The sequence below is a fragment of the Pongo abelii genome, chromosome 12, assembly GCF_028885655.2.
Source record: "Pongo abelii isolate AG06213 chromosome 12, NHGRI_mPonAbe1-v2.0_pri, whole genome shotgun sequence".
NCBI classification, from domain to species: Eukaryota; Metazoa; Chordata; class Mammalia; order Primates; family Hominidae; genus Pongo; species Pongo abelii.
This window is the reverse complement of record NC_071997.2, coordinates 27,667,304-27,689,453: the sequence shown is the minus strand read 5'-3', so window position 1 is coordinate 27,689,453 and position 22,150 is coordinate 27,667,304. Positions and strand designations below refer to the sequence as shown.

The 22,150-nt window shown below is 35.5% G+C and overlaps 1 protein-coding gene across 21 annotated transcripts in view; it reads left to right on the top strand.

The window, feature by feature from the left end:
* Positions 1 to 22,150, top strand: part of TSGA10 (testis specific 10) — a 169,443-nt gene that overhangs the window by 71,681 nt on the left and 75,612 nt on the right. For 16 of the 21 annotated variants that reach the window (XM_024242280.2, XM_063713356.1, XM_024242282.2 and 13 more), the window contains 6 exons: positions 1,140 to 1,255; positions 3,719 to 3,873; positions 9,481 to 9,536; positions 10,680 to 10,848; positions 13,573 to 13,683; positions 17,452 to 17,637. In XM_024242280.2, coding sequence (XP_024098048.1) covers positions 1,140 to 1,255; positions 3,719 to 3,873; positions 9,481 to 9,536; positions 10,680 to 10,848; positions 13,573 to 13,683; positions 17,452 to 17,637 — 793 coding nt within the window. The remainder of the gene's footprint in view (positions 1 to 1,139; positions 1,256 to 3,718; positions 3,874 to 9,480; positions 9,537 to 10,679; positions 10,849 to 13,572; positions 13,684 to 17,451; positions 17,638 to 22,150) is intronic. The other 5 variants (XM_063713357.1, XM_024242268.3, XM_063713358.1 and 2 more) reach the window with 3 other exon arrangements.

Below are 22,150 nucleotides of genomic sequence, written 5' to 3'. Positions count from 1 at the left end.
GTTATACCCAAGTGAGTTAGAGAAAACGCCACACTTTGAGATGAATTAAGAGTCCTTTATTAAGCCGGCAGCCAAAGAGACGGCTAATGCTCAAAATTCTCTCAGCCTCGAGGAAGGGGCTTGATTAACTTTTATACCTTAGTTTAGGAAGGGGAGGGGAGCTCAAATGCAATAATTCTACAGAAGTAAAAACATGCAAGAATCAAAAAAACAAATGGTTACAGAGAGATTAACGATTTAAAAGGCAAATGGTTACAAAAAAAGCAACGGAACCAAGTGCGGGGCTCTAAATCCTTTATTAAGAGTTAGATATGGATGCTATGCCGGACGCAGTCTCAAGGCTTTATGTTATCTTTTTGAGCAAAATCCTGGGAACTTCATACATTGTTTGTTCCAGTACCTTATCAGTTAATTGGGCTCCTTTGAAATGCTGAAGATCTGCTTACACAGGTTAACTCCTTGAGGAAGGGGGTTGGGTAAGGAGCCCTTAATGTCTTGTAAGTCAAGGGGCCAAATGGAGTTTGTCCGGCTTTCCCAGCTAAGGGAGAGTCTTATTTATATGGGAAACAAAGCTAGGTAGTTAAGGAGACAAAAAGGGAAAATTTAAAAATAGAGTTAGTAAAAAACAAGGTTAGGCATTACAGTTGTTATTATTTTCCTGAGCCTAGCAGCAATTGACAAGGTGTTTTTCTCTAGTCTGACCTTCTCACTAATGGTATATCTCTCCATATTTACGTGGGACACCTTAGTTCTATTTCCTGTGTTGCAGACATCTCTATGGCCTCATCTTGTTATCTGAACTAAAACATAAAACCCTAGGCTATTGAGACAGACAAACCCCAACCGTAGCTAACATAATAGTTCCTAATCTGATTGCTCTGATTTGACATTAGGGGACCTAAGGAAGGTATTATTACCAAAATGCTAGTAGTAGCTTATGTTAGAGTGGTGGATTGAAGATCCCTTCTTACCCTTTATTTTTTAAACTTCCTGGTTTTATAATGAAAATATTCAAACTGTATAAAAATATTAAGAGGAAATAAATATATTAGTGTCCTTAAAAGTTTTTAGATTTAAACACACTACAAGATGACAAAACAAAAATTTCAGAATTAGTTTTATTATTAAAATATTTGCAGACTTTTGTATGAAAACACAGAAAAAGATCTTTCTGATACTCAGCGACACCTTGCTAAGAAAAAATATGAGTTACAGCTTACTCAGGAGAAAATTATGTGCTTGGATGAAAAAATTGGTGAGTTTTTTTCTCTTAATATTACTTTTAGTTTTTCTTAAGTTTGGTAGCAAAGATATGTTTTCTTCTCTTCAGTATAACATAGAAAAACTTGGAAACAAGCCCTTAACTAAGTTTATGAATAAAAAATAGTAGAAAAATTCATTTTTCTTTGACAGCAAAATTTTTTAGATTTAGCACCATAAGTACTTAGTGATAAGTTAAAATTTATCAATGTAGTAATAGCTAAACTCAGCAGCAACAGTTGGTAAACTTATGATGATAACTTAAATTTGAATTTTTTGTACAATATAAATTTGAATATTGTAGCTTGTCCATAGCTGCTGTAATGAAACAGTAACTATATATTACTTTTGGTGGAAAGTGTACATATGTTTAGTTATGTCTAGCGAGAACTCACTTATCACCAAGAGGATAGTGTTAGTTATGTCTATGATATTACTGGGGTTTATAGAGAAAGTTACTTTTTTAAAGTTTCTTATTTATGTTTCTTGTTAGTGATCAGTATGAAAATATGGTCAGAACTTAATCTTACAGGGTAAAATTTTGGTCAGGGCTATAAAAGAGCCTATTTTAAAGCAGAAGACATATTGTTAACACTTGCTATTATATAGTTCAAGAATGTCTGGTATAACCAACTAGGTAGGTGGAGATACTATTTATCAAACCAGGAAATATTAAAAGAGAAATATAAAAGATAATGTTGAAGGAGAACTCATATTTGGGTATTTTAAGTCCCAATAAAGATCTAAGGTAAGCAGCTGAATATTTAAGTTTGTGTCTCAGAAGAGAAAGATACATATTTGGGACACATTAGCATATAAATGATATTTTAAAACCATGAAATTACCTAGGGAAATATAGAGAATGAGGAGAAGAGGATCCAGGACTGAGTAAGAAGAAGTCAAAGAAGTAGGAAGAAGACCCAGAAGTGAGTGTTATTTTGGAAGACCAGAAAGCAAAGTGTTTTTAAAAGGGGAGGGTATGATCAATTGTCAGACACTTTTGAGAAGTGAAATAAGTGAGGCTAAAGAAAAATATTGATTGGATTTGGCACATTGGAAGATTTGGTAACACCAAAAAAAAGTTTGAATGGAGTGTTGGATGTAGAAGATAGAGTGGGTTGAGGAATAAATGGGAAGTGAAGTCAGGACAGAAAAGAATAGAAGTCTCTCGAGAAGTTTGGCTATTAAAGGGTAGCAAGAAAATAGGGTAATAGTTTGAGTGGGCTGTTAGGTTGATAATTTTTTTAAGCTAGGAGATACTAGAGCTATTTTAGAGATGTATTGATTGTTTGATTGCCAGTGGGAATGAACTCAGATATCAGGACACACAGAACATGTGGGTTGTCTTAAAGGCAATACTGCCTGCAAAAAGAGACATGGTGTATTCTCCAGTACTATATAGATCAAGCTTTTGGCATATGACAATATGGTATTATCTCCCTTTGCACTGCTCCTGGATGGCCCTCACAGGTATTAACCTAGTAGGGATTAACCTAGAAGTCTGTCTAACAGAGCTTCCCTTGCAGAGCTCTAGACCAGTGGTTCTCAAACTTTCATCTGTGTCAGAATCACCTTGAGAGCTAATAAAGATCATTGGAGCCAGCCTCCTTGAAGTAGGCTAGAACCAGAGCTTTTGTGTCTCTAACAGTTTCTGTAGGTAAATCTAATACTTAGAGTAGGTAAACTACTCTAGATGAGTGGTTCTCAGTCCTCATTATACATTAGAATCACTGGGGAAAGAAGGAGTTTTTAAAACATAAATTTCTGTGCCCTCCCCCAGAATTTCTGATTCAGTAGGTCTGGAGTGGAGGCCTAAGAATGTACGTTTCCCAGGTGATGCTGATGGTGCTGGTTGAGAAACCACAATTTGAAAACTATTTTCCTGTACCAAATTGACATTGGCTTGCAAGAGTTCTCACAAATTGAATCATACTTCCTGGGATGATTTTTTTTCCTAGGAATTTTTATAACACTACTTTAGAAATACCAGAATATTAGAAGACATTTTACTTTAAAGATGACTTAATTGAATATTTTATTAAGATTTGTTACTTACCAACTTTATATACAACAGTGATTCTAGGCTAGAGGGAGGGGAGGAGAAACTACAGGAGAGAAATGCCACAGATTGTTTTGATATTCCACTTACTTCATCCACCCACTCTCTCTTTTCCCATCATACATTAAGTCTACTTTGAGAGCTTGCAATGTAGAGCTTTCCTTCACTATTCTAATTCATTGTTATTGTGCTTTTGTGTTTATGCATCATTTAGAGTTTTGTAATTCACTGTAGTTTTTAACCAAAAAAAATTTTTTAATTTGGGATATAGTACTCGTTAGTAATTGGATATAATATACATTAGAAGTAAGGAGAACTTCAAAAAGTACAATAATCTGCTTGAAATAGAAAAAAGATTTTATTTTGATTAAAACAACACTTTTATGATTGCATATATAGATAATTTTACAAGGCAAAATATTGCACAGCGAGAAGAAATCAGCATCCTTGGTGGAACCCTCAATGATCTGGCTAAAGAAAAGGAATGCCTGCAAGCATGTTTGGATAAAAAATCTGAGAATATTGCATCCCTTGGAGAGAGTTTGGCAATGAAAGTATGTTCTGAGAACTGTGGTTTATAAGAAACGTTTAAATGAAATGTTAAAATGTTAAACTATGGTTTAAAAGAACTAGAATCTGAATAAAATATTCGAATTTTCTCAAATTTTTTTCTAGAAGTTGGAACTTCAAAATCTGACTTTGAAATATTTTAAGATAGTCTTAGGAAGTGTGTGTACAAATCTAGTAGCTAATATTTTAAGTTGATTTTTCTATCATGAATTAGTAATTAATATCAACTGACAAGAACTAATTCAGATATCAAAATATAAAGCATGACAATAAAGTAGTGAGACTGATTTCATCTTAAAAGCATATTTTCAGGTAGTTACCCTTTGTAATTGTGTTTAGAACTAGGAGCACTTTTCTTTCTTTTTTTTTTTTTTTTTTTTTTTCAGACCGGAGTCTTGCTCCCTTGCCCAGGCTGGAGTGCAGTGGCGCGATCTCGGCTTACTGCAAGCTCCGCCTCCCGGGTTCAAGCAATTCTTCTGCCTCAGCCTCCCGAGTAGCTGGGACTACAGGTGCCCGCCACCACGCCTGGCTAATTTTTTGTATTTTTAGTAGAGGCAGGGTTCCACCATGTTAGCCAGGATGGTCTCAATCTCCTGACCTCGTGATCCGCCCACCTCAGCCTCCCAAAGTGCTGGGATTACAGGCGTGAGCCACTGCACCCTGCCCTAGGAGCACATTTTTACATCATCCTCAGGCTTTGAGAATAGATCATATAGGGCTGGTGAGTAAAGCTGGATGATAACCTCCATCCCACATTTTTGTTGTTGAAAAAAGATGTTGCCGGCCGCGTGCAGGCTGGGCGCGGTGGCTCACGCCTGTAATCCCAGCACTTTGGGAGGCCGAGGAGGGCGGATCATGAGGTCAAGAGTTTGAGACCAGCCTGGCCAACATAGTGAAACCCCCGTCTCTACTAAAAATACAAAAAATTAGCCGGGCGTGGTGGCGGGCGCCTGTAATCACAGCTCCTCAGGAGGCTGAGTCAGGAGAATCGCTTGAACCCCGGAGGCGGAGCTTGCAGTGAGCCGAGATTGGGCCATTGCACTCCAGCCTGGGCGACAGTGCGAGACTCTGTCTCAAAAATAAATAAATAAAATACATAAAAGGTGTTGCCAACAAGGCAGAGATACTGATATTATTTTCTAGCTTATAAACTGATTCTGAAAGCAATTCCTAAGCTGTTTTCACAAATATCTTAAGCAAAAGCAGCATCATTGGAATAAGGGCTTTATTAGTTTACTTTATTAGTAAGGTAACTAATTCATTAATTTATGTTTCCATCCATCCATTCATTCTTTCAACAAACATTTGTTGACATGTACCAGGTGTTATGTTAGAAACTGAGGGTGAGGTGGGGGCATGGTAGCACACGCCTGTAGTCCCAGCTACTTGGGAGGCTGAGGCAGGAGTATCACCTGAGCCTGGGAGGTGGAGGTTGCAGTGAGCCTAGTTTGTGCCATCCTACTGCAGCCTGCATGACAGAGCAAGACTCTGTCTCAAAAAAAAAAAAAAAAAAAAAAAAAGGTGAATGGTCTGCCTTCTCAAAGCTTCTAGTGTAATAGAGAGATAAAGATACTGTTATGATAGAATGTATTAAGTGCCATAATGACATATGCACAATGTGTTGTTGGAATTGGGTAAAAACACACCTGATTCAGCCTGGGAATTGGGTTAAGGGAGGAGGAAGGTCTGAAAAAATCTTCCATTAAGTGATGGTGCCTGGACTACCCTGAAAAATGACTAGATAGTAGTCAGGAGAATATTTGAATGACTAGATAGTAGTCATTGAATGACTAGGTAGTAGTCAGGAGAATGACTAGATAGTAGTCAGGGAAAGAAGACAATGAGAAAGGGTGATCCAGACAGGTTGAACAGCTTAAGTGAGAGTCCAGTGGCTTTCATGAGAGAATTTCATGAGACTTCCTGATAGTTTAGCATGGCCAGAGGACAGGTTGTAGAGAGATAGATATGGGAGGGCAAAGAAAAGATGGGATAGGCATACAGTCCCTTCTCTGCTGTGATGCTCATTGCAACCTTACAGTGTGTGTATGTGTGTGTGTGTATATATATATAACCTATCTCTTCATATATCTATATCTCTATGGGATATAGATATATCTCTGTGGGATATAGATATAGATATATGAAGAGATGGATAGTTAAGCAAAAAAATCATAAAAGTACATGTATGTTGAATGTGAGATCTATCATCATGGATATAGAGGGTCACTGAAATAATGATAATGAAATGTTACAATTAGGTCTTTATTTTATAACATATTCTGGCATTTGTAAATTCATATAAAAGATGGATTATAGGGAAATGAGAGTAGTGACGGGGACATTAGTTAAGAAAACAGTGTTAAGAGCTATATTAGAATAGTAGGAGTATCAGTGAGAGAAATAGGTCTCTTAAGGAAGTAAAATTGACAAGGTGTGGTTTCTGGCTTAAGAATCACATGGATAGTTCCTATGTATGAAGGAAGAAACAGGAACTAGAACAGGCTTAGAAAGGAAAGTTATTGACATGTTGAGCTTGAATTGTCTTTGGGATACGTAGGTGAAATATTGAAATATTCAAAGGCTCTTGGACTTTTAGGTTTGAAGGAAAATTTAATTAAAGTTAATAGATTTGGGAATCATGAACATAATTGAAGTCATCAAAGGGCATGAGATGGTAAATACTTGTGGAGAAGGCTGACTCACTGTTTTGAAATTTTAGGTTTTTTAGGTGGAATTTTGCTTCTCATTATATTCAAAACATTTTTGAATATTTAAGCATGATTTCCTTTCAAAACACTAACATTTAGAAGCAAAATTCTTCACATCTTTCAAAGTCTCATTTTCTTGTGCTGTATCTAATATTTCACATTTCTTCATTCTGTGAACTGTACCAATGTTATATTTCCTTTACAAGCAATGTTGAGTTACAAGTCTCCTTCAAAATCAAGAACTTTGTATAAGATTTTATGAAAGTAAACACATCCATCCTCTGTACGGAAAATAACTTGTAAGGTACTGTTAGGCAATCAAAAGAGGAAATGTTCTCTACAATAATACCTCAGAGCTGAACTAACAAAGGCTACTCGGTGAAAACTAATACTGTTCATATAGAGATAACAGAAATAAATTAGCATGGAAAAGTCTACATTATAGTGAATAAAGTGATTTTTTTCTAGTATCCGTGGTTTAAAAAGATGTTATACTACTTGCTACCAATTAAAATTAGAAAACTCAATGGCAACTTCATAGATTTTTGGGTAAGAAAAGCCAGAATTATTTGAATAAAGTTATAGTTTGTTTATTTTTTCTCAATATACCTAGCACCATCCTGTCCAGACTGAATTTTGACAGTTAACATGAATCTACATCCCTAGTTGGACAACATATGAGGTTGAATAAGGAATATTAAATATTATTTTAAAAAATTGTTAAACGTTGAAGTTGTACAAGGAATACGTCTTAGAACATACTGAGGTTGTACAAGGAATGATGGCACATTTGAGAAATGGTGGTATTAGGGTCATATTAAGAGAAAAATAGGCTAAGAGTATATGTTATTGGATTCAACCCAGAAATGTTGTTGCCCTGGATACTTTACAATGTTTCTAGAGAACTTTTTTTTTTTAAAGATGCACTTTCATTGATAAAGTGAAGCCCTTTTTAGGCTTATCAAACATATTTTAAGGTTAATCAAGAAAGGACTTTTTTTTTTTTTTTTTTGAGACGGAGTCTCTGTCGCCCAGGTTGGAGTGCAGTGACACAATCTCGGCCCACTGCAACCCTCACCACCCGAGTTCAAGTGATTCCCTGCCTCAGTCTCCTGAGTAGCTGGGATTATAGACACCCACCACTGTACCCGGCTAATTTTTGTATTTTCAGTAGAGATGGGGTTTCACCATGTTGGTCAGGCTGATCTCAAACTCCTGACCTCGTGTTCCGCCTGCCTTACCCTCTCAAAGTGCTGGAATTACAGGCATGAGCCACCGCACTCGGCCTCAAGTAAGGACTTTCAAAAGCACTAGTTCAACTAGCTTTTCAGAATTTGTTTAGAAATTTATTAAATTATATTTCAAAAATGTGTAAACATTCCATTTTATGGAGTATTTTGTCTTTTAGTTTTTCCTTCGTTAGCTTGTCCTTCTTGAAGGGGTTTAACTTTTTTTTTAATGCATATTTTAACAACACACCAGTATCTATTACTGCCAGATGTGGAATCTGTACCATTCCATGAGAAAGCAGAATGGGAAACTGTAGCTAAAAATACCCTGGAGAAGAGCACATGAATAAAGGAAGATACACACACACACACACACACACACGCAAATGTGTGTAAAACTAATGCTAAAGAAATAGGAACGGCCAGGCGCAGTGGCTTACGCCTGTAATCCAAGCACTTTGGGAGGCCGAGGCGGGTGGATCACTTGAAGTCAGGAGTTTGAGACCAGCCTGGCCAATATAGTGAAACCCCGTCTCTACTAAGTATACAAAAAATTAGCTGGGCATGGTGGCGCATGCCTGTAATCCCAGCTACTCGGGAGGCTGAGGCAGGAGAATCGCTTGAACCTGGAAGGCAGAGGTTGCAGTGAGCCGAGATCGCGCCCTCGCACTCCAGCCTGGGCATGAAGAGCAAAACTCCGTCTCAAAAAAAAAAAAAAAAAAAAAAGAAAAAGCAACAGAATTGGTTGGAAAATATAGGTTTGGGTTTTTAAAAATCTTTTTACTTAGTTACTTAAGATTTGAAAATTCAAAGGGCAAGGTGAAATCCAGTTATTACTTAGTGAAATAACTTTCTTACTTTTTTAGGGCTAATGTTAGCTCTAAGTATCTGTTTATAGTTGGACTAGTTCAGGGTCAATGGAAGTTTTAAAAAGAGGTGTGGGAATGGTATTAAAGGCATTGAGATATTCAAACCCATTTCTGCCTTGACTGACTCCACTACTTCTACTCCCTCACCACACCTTTGAAAAAGGAAAATATAAAATAGTTTATTTTTCTTACCTTTGCTCTAGGCCTAATGCTTACCTCCTTATTAGCTCTGACCTAAATATCAGTAGTATACTTCTATAAGTAATTGGATTGGAACAGCTTTTTGAAGATTTTATTGCTGGCTAATATAAATAATACACTTAATCAAAAGTATTCTTAAAAACTAAATTTAGGTATACATGATTGGCTTCCCTGGGTTTTATAACATAAAGAATGTGAACAAGAGAACCAGTTCTATTCCCGGTATAAAATGCCAATACTCCAATGCCAAACCATTGGTTTGCCTCCAAAAACAGGTGGTTATACGGTTCTTGTGTTGCTGGGTGACTGCACAAAATATCTTTTAACAAAGAATTTGATATACTGATCTCATATAATTACACCTAAGTATAGCCTTTACTTTAATGAACATAATCTATTTTTACCCAGTGCAAATATTCACATTGATATACTAGGCTTTAAAGTGTGGAAAAGAATAGGACATACATGTTTTTAAAACTAAATGGAAACCTAAAGGGAAAGGGAAATTTTCTTTTTGTTCATTCAATTTTAACAGAAATAACAGCTTAAGATTTTTTTATTTAATACTTATATTATTTTTCAAGGAAAAGACCATTTCAGGCATGAAGAATATCATTGCTGAGATGGAACAGGCATCAAGGTAAATCAGTCATTCAACAAATATTTGAGCTCTTACTGGGGGGCCAAGTACCATGTTAGGTACAAAGATAGTAAGAAACAAGGGGCTTAGTGATACGTGTAAAGTGCTAACTCTCTCATCAAAGGAGGCCTAAGTCTGTCTAGGGAACTAAAAGAGGGGATGGTGTTTGCCAAGTAAAATAAGGGGAAGGGAAGGGCATTTAAAGTAGAAAGAATAGCAAAGAACCACAGATCATGTTCTCAAGCCTCTTGACCAACAAGTGGGTGAGTGTTGTTGAAACCTAGAGTGTAAGGGGAGAAGTGAAGGGAGGAGGCTAAATAGGCAGGCAGAGGCTTGTGTTATAGACAAATGAGTATTGGTTATATCCTTTGGGCAATAAGAAATCATTAAAGAATTCTGAGGAGATTTTTGTGTTAGAAAGATACCTAAGCAGAAGAGGTGGTGATAAATTGGGGTTTAGGAGTTGTGGGACAGAAGGAGTGAAATGCTTTTGTATGAAGGAGAGACACCAGGAAAATGCCAAGTTTCTGGCCAGGGACGAATACTGAACATGAAGAAAGTATAAGGAGAAAAAATGATTTTACCTCTGAATTTGAAGAACCTTTGGGACCTTATTGTAGACATGTCTAGTAAGCAGTTAAATATAAGTCTGGGGTATAACAGAGGGGCTAAAACTAGAGATAATTAATTTGGAGTCATTGGGTATAGATGGGGTTGGGAACCATGGATATGAATAGAGTTTGTCTGAGAGAAGGGTTAGAGTGAGAATAACTGGGAGGCTAAGGCTTGAGCCCTGAAAAGCATTAATTTTTAAGTGGGCAGAGGAAGAGGAATCTGTAAAGGAGACTAAGCCATAACAGAAGTAGGATGAAAGCCTTCCTAATACTTGATGTCAGAAGTTTTGAAATATTTGGCAAATCATTGACTATTATGTATACTTAGCATCCTTTTCATAGTGAAATGATGGCAACATTGAGAAACTCTAATGCACTGTCTTTGCGGTATTTATTCCTATAAATTCAAACGTGTTTAAAATCTCTTCAAATGTTTTCATGCTAACTGTCCATCTTCTATCTTGTGAGAATTTGTTGCTCTGTTTCAGTAAAATGTCTCTTCTTATGTATTCTTTGATTTGTGGAATAGACAGTCTACTGAGGCCCTAATTATGTGTGAACAAGACATTTCCAGAATGCGTCGGCAATTGGATGAGACAAATGATGAGTTGGCCCAGATTGCCAGGGAAAGAGATATCTTGGCTCATGACAATGACAATCTCCAGGAACAGTTTGCCAAAGCTAAACAAGAAAACCAGGTATACTTGTTCCTAGAATCATTTTCTCCAAGAAAAAAAAATATGAATTTCTTGTGAGGAACAGCCCTCATTTCATTTTATAGAAGAGCTCAGACACTGGAACTAGCCTTTTTTTTTTTTTTTTTTAAATAACAAAATAGGCCACATAATTTTTAAATGGAATTCTCAGACACAAAGGGTTAAATATTAAAGAAAAGAGAGAACAGGGCTATATTTGTATTAAACCTTAGTACTTCCTTGCTGAAGGATAAATATTTGAATAATCAACAAATGAGAATAAAAACCTTGAGAAACCTTAAAGAAAAGAATAGGTTTTTTTTAAAAAAAAAAAAAAGGACTACATATTATTCTGTTTTAAGTATGAATGTATGGACTGTGCCTTGTTTTTTGGTCCTCATTAGCACTGTGATTCTTTTTAGGAAAGTTCCTCTTATAATTACTCTTTCTCCCTAAGGCAATATATTTAAGTCTAATCTGCAGTTCTCATTTCCAATAACATTTATTTTAACTTGAACATTTAAAAATCCTATTTGGAAAATTTCTTCCCTTCTCAAAATTTTTAAGACCAAGTGGTTTTCCCCACTTTGATATTACTTTCAGTGTGTTTAGTTTGCATCCTGAAAGTCTGTATTCTTTAACTGTTGAAGATTATTAATGTGCTTAAACAGCTATAAAGTTGTAATACTTTGTTAATCATAAGAAATTATCTGAGATGTTAAAGTATTTTGTTTAAAAGTTAATGAATAATGGGATCCTGGAACAGAAAAAGGACATTATGTAAAAAGTAAAGAAATCTGAGTAAAGTATGGACTTTAGATAATAATGTACCAATATTGGCTTATTAATTGTGACATATGTACCATACTAATGTAAAATGTTAACAATAGACGTGCCCTTTATAATGTCTTCACAACTTTTCTGTAAATCTAAAACTATTCTAAAAGTTTATTAAAAAAATTAATGAATAGCAATAAAAACCAAAACATGGGAATTTGTAAGGTTTGCCTTTGTGTACTCTTTACAGCTAGAGCATATGGGCTAAAGGTGGATATATCTTATTTATGAAAACCTAGAAATTTAGTTTCTATTTTTTTTATTGGTTTAGAAATAGAAGCTTATTATAGAAAGTCTTTTTTCTAAACAAAAAGTTAAGAGTTTAGAAAAGCCCCCATGTTTTTAACACTCAGTTACTGTTACATTTGACATATTTTTAATTGCTATACAGTGCACTTAAAAATTTTAACACTATTTTTATACACATTTTCTAATGTAGTGGGATAAAATCACCTATCACTTTGTATCATGCTTTTTTCTACATGAAGAGGCAGTAGAGTCGAGTAAGATTCACATGGGTTGAATCTTGCTCTCTGTGTGTGTGATCATATAAACCAACTGAGTCTCTGTATGTAGCATCTGTAAAAATGGTTAGTAAGTGAGACTATACCTGGAAAACACTTACTGTACTGTCCAGTATATCACTCAGTAAATATTTTTTAGCTATTATTAGCTTACTATAATATTGTAAGCATTTTCCTGCCTTGTTCGAACTTTGTAAACATTTTTTATAATCAGAAGAAAACTGTTGTCATAACAATTTACATATGCTCAAAAGTAGTTTTTTCCTTCGTTATGGTCATAGGCCCAAGGTAGAAGAGAGGTCTGTCTCTGTGGACCACAGGTTAAGAACCAGTATTGCAGAAGACTAGAAAGTGGAAACTTTAAAAAATTTTATCCTTGATACCACAATTTTTAACAAATTGGAATAATGAGGTATTTTTGTGTTTTAGCACGATTTTTTTTCACTTAACATAGGCAAATATTTCCCTGTATTATTAAAAATCATTCCAAACATTTCTCACAGGTATGTAATATTCCATTATGTGGTTATGCCACTATGTAGATATACTATTATTTACTGCATGATTCACTTAATGTGAATAAATATTGTCACTGTAACAAATAATGCCTTAATGGCAGCATCTCATTAAATTTTATTAGATTTCGTTTCAGACTGAATCACAAATTGTGAGGTTTCTTTTTAATTATTGTTTGTTTATTTATTTATTTATTTATTTATTTATTTATTGTAGAGTTGGGTTCCCACTATGTTGTTCAGGCTGGTCTCAAACTCTTAGGCTCAAGTGATCCTCCCAAAGTGCTAGGATTACAGGAAGAACACCCAGCTGAGGTTTCTTTTTTAAATTAAAAAAATGTAAATAGACATTTTCAAATATAATGAATCCCCATGTGCCATTTCCCACCTTCAACAATAATCAACATTTTTGTCTTTCTTGTTTTTATGAGCATTTAAAAATTGTCTCTTGATACATCACCAGATACCTGATCACAGATTTGCTTTCTGCAAATCTACATTTACTCCAGTAGTACATGGAAATGCCCATTCTTTACCATAGCTGAATAGCTTTAAATCTTTATTAATTTGATAAGCAGAATAGTAATTTGTTGTTTTAATTAGCATATCTTCAGTTGCTAGTAAAGTTTAGTTTTTTTCAGGTCTTACCTACTTATGCTTCCTTTTTTGAATTGCTTATTTGGGTCATTTGCCCACTTGCTATTGGGCTCATGTGTTTTCTTTTTTTACATGAGTTTATATATTAGGTACGTTAATTTTATTTGTTCCAAGTGTTTAAAAATTTGTTTATGGTATTTTTGAGATATAGAAATTTTTTATTTTTCATAGTCAAATATACCTTTTTTTCATAGGCACTGTCCAAAAAATTGAATGACACTCATAATGAACTTAATGACATAAAACAGAAGGTTCAAGATACTAATTTGGAGGTTAACAAGCTGAAGAATATATTAAAGTCTGAAGTATGTATTTTTTTTTTCTTTTTGTTCATGATACTTAGTTTTCACTAGAGTTAATTTAGAATTTGGTATACTCAGAGCGACAGGTGAATCAAAGCTTTCTTTAATACATAGTATATTTTAGTTTTGACAATGGTGGGTTAACTACATATTTAAAATGTTCAGAAAGATGCCTCGAGAATATGCCTCTTTTGTTTTGTGACTCTGCCACTCTAAACAAGCAGAATCTTCCTAACTGGATGATGGACAAAGGGCTAGAATCAATCTGACCTCGCTTATAATTAATTGAAAGTGGTGGAGTTTCCAGTTACAAACCTCTGATAAAAGAGGTTCCACCTGATTATGTAGCAGATCAGAATTGGTTACCCTGTTACGGGGCCGTCCATTTTTTTTTAGGACCACAAGGCAGATGGTTCTCCTCACACTTCTCTGTTAGCAATCATTTGACCAGGCACATGTACATGACTTCAGATGACATGTGTGGTGCATGTGTGGCAACTCAGGAATAAACAGGCAGCTTTACTGAGGATTTTAGATATGTCTATTAGGTAAAATATTATCTAAAATTGAGGGAGAATGTTCCCATTAATGGTTTGAGTGGTATGTAGGTAATACTATACCTATTATAATAATCAATCCACCTACACTATTTTATCGTTTCATGTCAGTCCACAAACATATCTTGAACATTTATTTATGGTATGCATAGTGCTGTTAAGGGCTTTGAGACAGAAGAGATTCTAAGGATTTCTAAATTGCAATCCTTGCTTTCAGGCAGCAAGCAGCCTGTGTAGGAAAAGCACGTGGTTTCCTACACTTCTTGATTTTAAGGTTTCAGCAATGTAATACCATAAATGAACAGAAGGCTTTTTATTTATGCAGGCTACTCAACCTCTCTGATTCTTCCCATCTGTAATCAGGAGGAACACCCAAGTAAGTGAAATAATTTAAAACACCTAGCACAGTGAGCCATCTGAATCTATTCTAGAATAGGTCAGAAATAAATAAATGAATATCCAGAGCAACATTTTTTTTTTTTTTTTTTGAGACGGGCTCACTGTATTGCCAGGCTGGAGTGCAGTGGTGCAATCGTGGCTCACTGCAACCTTTGCCTCCCAGGTTCAAGTGATTCTCCTGCCTCCTGAGTAGGTGGGATTACAGGTGCATGCACCATGCCCGGCTAATTTTTGTATTTTTAGTAGAGACGGGGGTTTCACCATGTTAGCCAGTCTGGTCTCGAACTTCTGACCTGAAGTGATCCACCTGTCTCGGCCTCCCAAAGTGCTGGGAATACAGGCATGAGCCACCGCACTCACCCCAGAGCAACATTTAACATAGTAAGCTTTCAGCCAGTGTTAAACACTTCCCTTTATCTCCCTAGACTGTTAGTAATATTACCTGAAATTCCACCATTAGGGATTAGAACTTTTAGATTCTAGAATTATATTTTCAGACATCACACATCAAGCTTCTTAGGCTCAAGTGATCCTCCCACCTCGGCCTTCCAAAGTGCTGGGGATTTTAGCATCCTAGTATGAATTTGTTTATGAGATTGCATAACACTGGACGGATGCAGGCCCGGAGAGAATGAACCATGGATCCATTCTGATAGGGATAGACCATCAAGAAGTGTCGAGTAGTTCATTCATTCACTCATTTATGCAGTGTGCTAGCTGCTGGAGTTCCAGAGATGAAAAACGGAGAGGAAACAGAATGACTGCCAGGCAGTGGGAACAACATGAGCAAAGGTGTAGGGGAAAAAGTAGGTCCTGTAGGTAGAGTAGTGTGTACAAGTGGATGATAAAGGAGAGGTAAGAAAGACCTTCTTTGAACCCTATTTTCAGAAGCTTTTGTTAGAACTAAAACATAGAAGTTATTTAAGGATTGCCTTTTAGGAAGTTTATTTTGGAAACGTCAAGAATAAACCAGAAGGGTAACAAAATCAGAAGTGGAGAGAGCAGTTAGAAGAGGTTGTGGCCATAATTTAGGCAAGAAATGCAAAGGATTTCAGCTGAGGCCTATGGAGTGTTGCAGTGAGACTTGTGGGTGGCCAGAGGGAGCTGTGGATACAGGGGAGGCACCATATAGAAGTAAAGAGATCCTGAAAGAAAATAGAGAATACCAAAGAACAGTTTCATTTTCTTTATAGTGTTGCCTGTCATGCTCAACACTGCTCTGGCCTCTATGGGAGGATATGAAAAAGGGTAAAATATGCTTTCTGCTTGCCAAGAAGGAGGGAGCACTGGGTGGTTGGAGGACAGGAGAGACATTCTGTGGAATCCCTTTTCACTTTGAATAATGTACTACCTGGTCACAGAACTAAATTTAATATAAAAATGGTTCCTGTTTTAGAGAAATACAAGGTGTTATCGGGGAGGCTTTACATCCACACCTAACAACACAAAGCTGTAAGGCAGTTTTAAGTGAATGACATAGACAGTAAGTACTGCACAAAGTTAAAGAGGGTAAAGATCAATGTGAATACAATTCGTTTAAGTATATTGTACAAGCACCCTCCAAGTACATACTCTGTACACAACTATGATTTTTAGTACAATCATGGAAAACACATATCAGGTTCCTACTGACACAGTTGGAGTATCTGAATCTTGAAAGCCAATGAGGTAGTTTAGTATATTGTTGACTAACACAGTCTTGGCAAAGATCTTTCACATTAGAGGCCACAAGGTGGCAATATTAGCTGAATTTCCACCAGTAAACATAATCGGGGGATGGCTTATCTGATTTGAAAGGAGTATTAGACATTATTTATTGCAATTTGGTCATTTTATTTAGCCCAGCATTTCTGATAGGGACATGCACTATTTATTAACAGGAGAGAAAGAGATCTAGTGCCTTTTAAAAAAATTACCAAAATTACAACTAATTTTTTAGAATGAATTCACCAAACCATAATAAAATATTTTTAAAAATAGCCTAATAATGATTACTCGGTCTATTATATTGTTTGTGGAGCTGAATTTTTTTCCCTCCTTATTTCCCTACTAGAAATCAGACCCTACTTCAATTGCTCTGCTCATGATAGAATTTTGAAAGTTTAAAAAATCTGGTTCTTATTGTATGCTCAATTTATACATGAATGCATATTTACAACTAGTGTTTATTGGCATAGGTTTGATAGTTTACTTCTGAGCAATTTCAGGAAAGTTACTAGACTGGCAGGGAAAGTTACTAGACTAGCAGGTAAAAGATAATCACAGAACAGTTCATGATCAAGATAATTAAGGCTGGGGCTATGAATAAAAGGCAGGCACCAGACAGGAAATTATCAGAAGTTGACACTTAAAATATGCAAGTACTCAGAAGCTCTGTAGCCAGCACAGCCCAGTAAATTGGTCAGGAACAAGGGAATACACCAGTACGAAAGGTCAGAGGCTCAGAATCCAGACCAGCAAGTAGTCAGTAAGCAGACATATGGGAAAAGCAGGCTGTGGAGGACTTTGAACAAAAGGAAATATAAGAACAAATTCATTCAGGTCTTGAAGAAAAGAGTAATTTACCTAAATTTACTATTTGCTAGTGTTCACTGAGTGTTACTCAGGAGCCAGGGCAGATCCTGATTGCACTCTTTGTTAATTACAGGATGACCTGTTTTCTAAACTAAGAGTATAGATACATTTCCTCAGGGTTCTATTATAAACGCTTCTCATGGCAAGTGAATTCCCAACGACTTGGATAATAATGTTTAATTTTTATCATATGTTGAACATTTTAAACATTTTAAAGTAATAGCTAAAGTTTGCTTTTCAGGAATCTGAGAACCGGCAAATGATGGAACAACTTCGAAAAGCCAATGAAGATGCTGAAAACTGGGAAAATAAAGCCCGTCAATCAGAGGCGGATAACAATACCCTCAAACTGGAACTTATCACTGCTGAGGCAGAGGGTAACAGATTAAAAGAAAAAGTAGATTCCCTCAACAGAGAGGTCGAGCAAGTAAGTTTGGAAAAATATGCTTATAATACATCCTGCATCATATTTAAAAGAGTTTTGTTTGGCCTTCCATAAATTAAATGTATGAACAAACACTTAAACTATTTAAATGTACTGTGGATTGTAGCATGCTAACCATTCTCCTTATACTTTGATTCTTCTACAATCTCTTATCTACCCTACATCCAGAACAATCATTAGCATTTATTAAAATTAGAAACTATTTCAAACATACCATAAAAGTGCAAAAGTAACAAAACAGATAAACATATCCCCAGCTCCCACATGTAAGTATACTAACATTTTGCCATATTTGCTTCAAATGTCTCCTTGTTTAAAGAAATAAAACATTACAGATAAAACTTCTCTCATCCTTTTCCCTCCTACCTCCCTAATTGCTGGTGTGCATAACTTTCCTCTCAGTGTGTCTAACTCCTTTGCATATGTTTATACTTTTTCTACAATCTTATACCCACAAATAATGTATAATGTTATTTGGTATGTTTTGGTTTTTATTTAAGTGATAACAAACATAGCTGGAGATATTCATTTGCAACTTGCCCTCTTTGCTCAATATTATAATTTTGACACATCTATTTTGATATATACATAGTGTACTGCTTTACTCAAACAGTTGCATATATTCATTATATAAATATTCCCTTTTTAAAATTCATTCCCATATTGAAGGAAAGTTAATTTTTTTTCACTTTTTTCTGTGATAAAACACTGCAACAAACCTTTTACATTTCTCCTTGACGACATGTTTCCCTATATTTATGCCTGGAAGTGAATTTTAAAAAGCTATATGCCTGGAGTAGATCCAAGATATATGCAATTTCAACTCTAAGTTTTTGTCAAATTGCTCTCTACAGTGTCATTCTGCCATTAGAAATCATGAGTTATTTTCTCAAATATGAATCAATACTTGATATTGTCAGACAATTTTTTCCATACTTTTTGTCTTGTGCTTCCTTGATTACAAGTGAAATTGAGGACCTTTTCATGTTTCTTAGCCATTTAGGATTCTTCCTCTATGAACATTTTCTCGAATTTCTCTTGAATGAAATTTTTGTAAACTTTGGCCATTTTTCTATTGTGTAGCTTATCTTTTTCATATATATATATATTTTTTGAGATGGAGTCTCACTCTGTTGCCAGGCTGGAGTGCAGTGGCATGATCTTGGCTCACTGCAACCTCTGCCTTCCAGATTCAAGTGATTCTCCTGCCTCAGCCTCCCAAGTAGCTGGGACTGCAGGTGCGCACCACCCTGGCCAGCTAGTTTTTTTTTGTATTTAGTAGAGATGGGGTTTCACCATGTTGGCCAGGCTGGTCTTGATCTCTTAACCTCGTGATCCACCCACCTCGGCCTCCCAAAGTGCTGGGATCACAGGCCTGAGCCACCACACCCTGCCTTTATATTGATTTTTAACGGAATTCTCTATGTATTCTTGATAATAATCCTTTTAAAGATATTACAATTATCTTATCCTTGTCTGTGGCTTGTCTTTTCACCTTCCTTGCAGTATAAACAGACATGTTCAGTTCTGATATACTCAGAATTATTATCAGTATTTTCCTATATAGTTTATACTTTTATGTCTTCTTTAAGAAATCCTATACAATCCCAAGGCCAGAGAGATATTTTCCTATATTTTCATTTAAAAGTTCTTCTAAATGTTTGAAAGTATGTGAAATTTTGCCATTTACATTTAGGACTTTAACCTACTTGAGATTGATTTTGTGCAGTTCGAAGTAGACATATAATTTTTATTTTTGTGAATAGATATCCGTCGTCCTTTCTTCTCTGAAATATAAGTCAAGTCTGCTTTGTCATAAAAATAAGTTCCCATACATTCTGCTCCATTGGTCAATTTATCCCCTTGTCAATAATACACTCTTGTAGCTATTATAATTTTATGTTGAGTCTTGATATCTGGAAGAATTAATGTTCCCTCAAATTATCTGGACTGTACTTGGTCCTTATTAAACTGTCTCAAATGAATTTTAGAATAAATGTATCACATTTCATGATTTTATTTCTTTTCTATGCATTGAAGACTGGAAATTTCTATTTTTTTGGGTGCAGCCACCTGCAGCCCACAAGTTTTGAGATAATCCTTTCATTGCCATTCAGTTTTTAATATCATCTCGTTTCATTATGATTTATTTTTAATTACTAAAGTTTGTTTGTCTGTTTGTTTGTTTGAGACAGAGTCTCACTCTGTTCCCAGGCTGGAGTGCAGTGGTACAATCATAGCTCACCGCAGCCTCCAATTCCTGGGCACAGGTGATCCATCTGTCTCAGCCTCCAAGTGGCTAACACTACAAATGTGAGCCACCACACCCAGCTAATTTTTAATTTTTTTGTAGCAATGGAGTCTTACTATATTGCCCAGGCTGGTCTTGATCTCCTGGCCTCAAGTGATCCTCCCACCTCAACCTCCCAAAGTGCAAGGATTAGAGGCATGAGCCACCACACTTGACCTGAAGTTTTAAAAAACTTTCCAATGTACAGGGGACTTGAGGTTATTAGTCTATTTTTACTTTGTTGTGTCTAATATCTTATTGTCTAATGTTTCTAATATTGTGATCAGATAAAATGGCTTATGATAATTAATTCTTTGTTATCTGCTAAGAATTGCTTAGTGGCAGATTATGTAATCAATATTTGATAATATTCTACGTGACCTTGAAAAGCATCTGTGCTCACTTCTTGGTGGACGCATATATGTATGTTATATATATTTACAGATTAGGCTTGTTAATAGTGTCAGTCAAGTCTTATAAATCCTTACTATATTTGTATTCTTGATCTCTCAAATACTGAAAAGACATGTTAAGATTTTCCTCTGTAACTGTGGATTTGTTTATTTCCCTCTGAATGATTTTCTCACAGTTCTGGAGACTGGAAGTCTAAGATCACAGTGCCGGAAGGTTTGGTTTCTTCTGGGGCCTCTCTCCTTGGTCTGCAAATGTCTGCCTTCTTGCTGCATTCTCACATGGCCTGTCTTCTGTGCATGTGCATCCTTGGTGTCTCTCCCTGTTCTTATATCCTTATAACCCCATTTAACCTTAATTACCTCTTTAAAGGTCCTGTCTCCAAATACAGCCACGCTAGGGGGTTAGGGTTCAACGTATGAATTTGGAGGGGACACAGTTTTGTCCATAACAGGTTGTTTCTAGTTTTTGGCCATGAGGAATATAATTTCTGTGAACATTGTGTTCAAGTCTTTATGTTCATGTAAGTTTTCATTTTTCTTGGATAAATAACTAGGAGTGGAATTGCTGGATTATATGGTAAGTATGCTTAACTTCGTAAAAACCTGACAAATTGAATAAATAATATCTAGTATTTGATAGTACAACCAGGTGACTATAGTCAACAGTAATTTATTGTACATTTAAAAATAACTAAAAGAGTCTAATTGTATTATTTGTAACACAAAGGATAAATGCTGGAGGAGATGGAAACAAAAAACAAAGTGGTTGTATCACTTCACACTCCTGCTTGCACTGTGTGATAGTTGCTCTAAATCTTCTCCCACACTTGGTATTGTTAATAGATGAGTAAGATTATCACATTCGTATTTTAGTTTACCTTTTCCTCACGACAAATGATGCTGAACGGCTTTTCACATGCTTATTGGTCATGAGTCTATCTTCTTTTGTGAAGTAGCTGTTCAAATCTATTGCCCATCTTTTTATTGGCATGTTTATCTTCTTGTTATTAAATTGTAGATATTTTTTGAACACTTTAGATTTTGGATATTTTCTCCCAGTCATTGGCTTGCCTTTCTGTTTTCTTAATAAAATCATTCTAAGAGCAGAAGTTTTACATTTTTGATGAAGTCCAGTTTACCAATTTTCTTTTTATACTTTGTACTTCTATATCCTGATAAATCTTCGCATGCACCAAGGTGCATGGACTTTCTTTTAGGAATTTTATATTTTTAGATTTTATATTTAGATCTGTGCTACAATTGAATTAATACTGTGTATGATGTAAGATAAGGGTCAAGGTTCATTTTTTCCCATACGGTTATGAAGTCATCCAGCACCACTTATTGAAAAGACTTATTTCATCATTGAATTATCTACAAATTTTTCACAAAAATCAAATGATCATATATGTGTGGATCTGTTTCTATACTCTCTTCTGGGTATACATCTATCTTTAGCCAGTAACCCAGTGACTTGATTAATATATCTTTATGGTAAATCTTGAAATGAGTTAGTTAAGTCCTCCAAATGTGTTCTTTCCTCAAATGTTTGGCTACTATGGGTCCTCTGCATTTCCATATAGATTTAGAATGAGTATATCATTTTCTACAGAAAAAAAAAAACCTACTTGGGGTTTGATTAGCATTATTTTGAATATACAGGTCAGTATGGGAAGAGTTGAGATTTTAACAATATTGAGTCTTCCAATCCATAAACATGGTGTATCCACGCATTTATTTATTTAGGCAGGTCTTTTATTTCTCTCAACAATGTTTTGTACTTTTCAGTGTA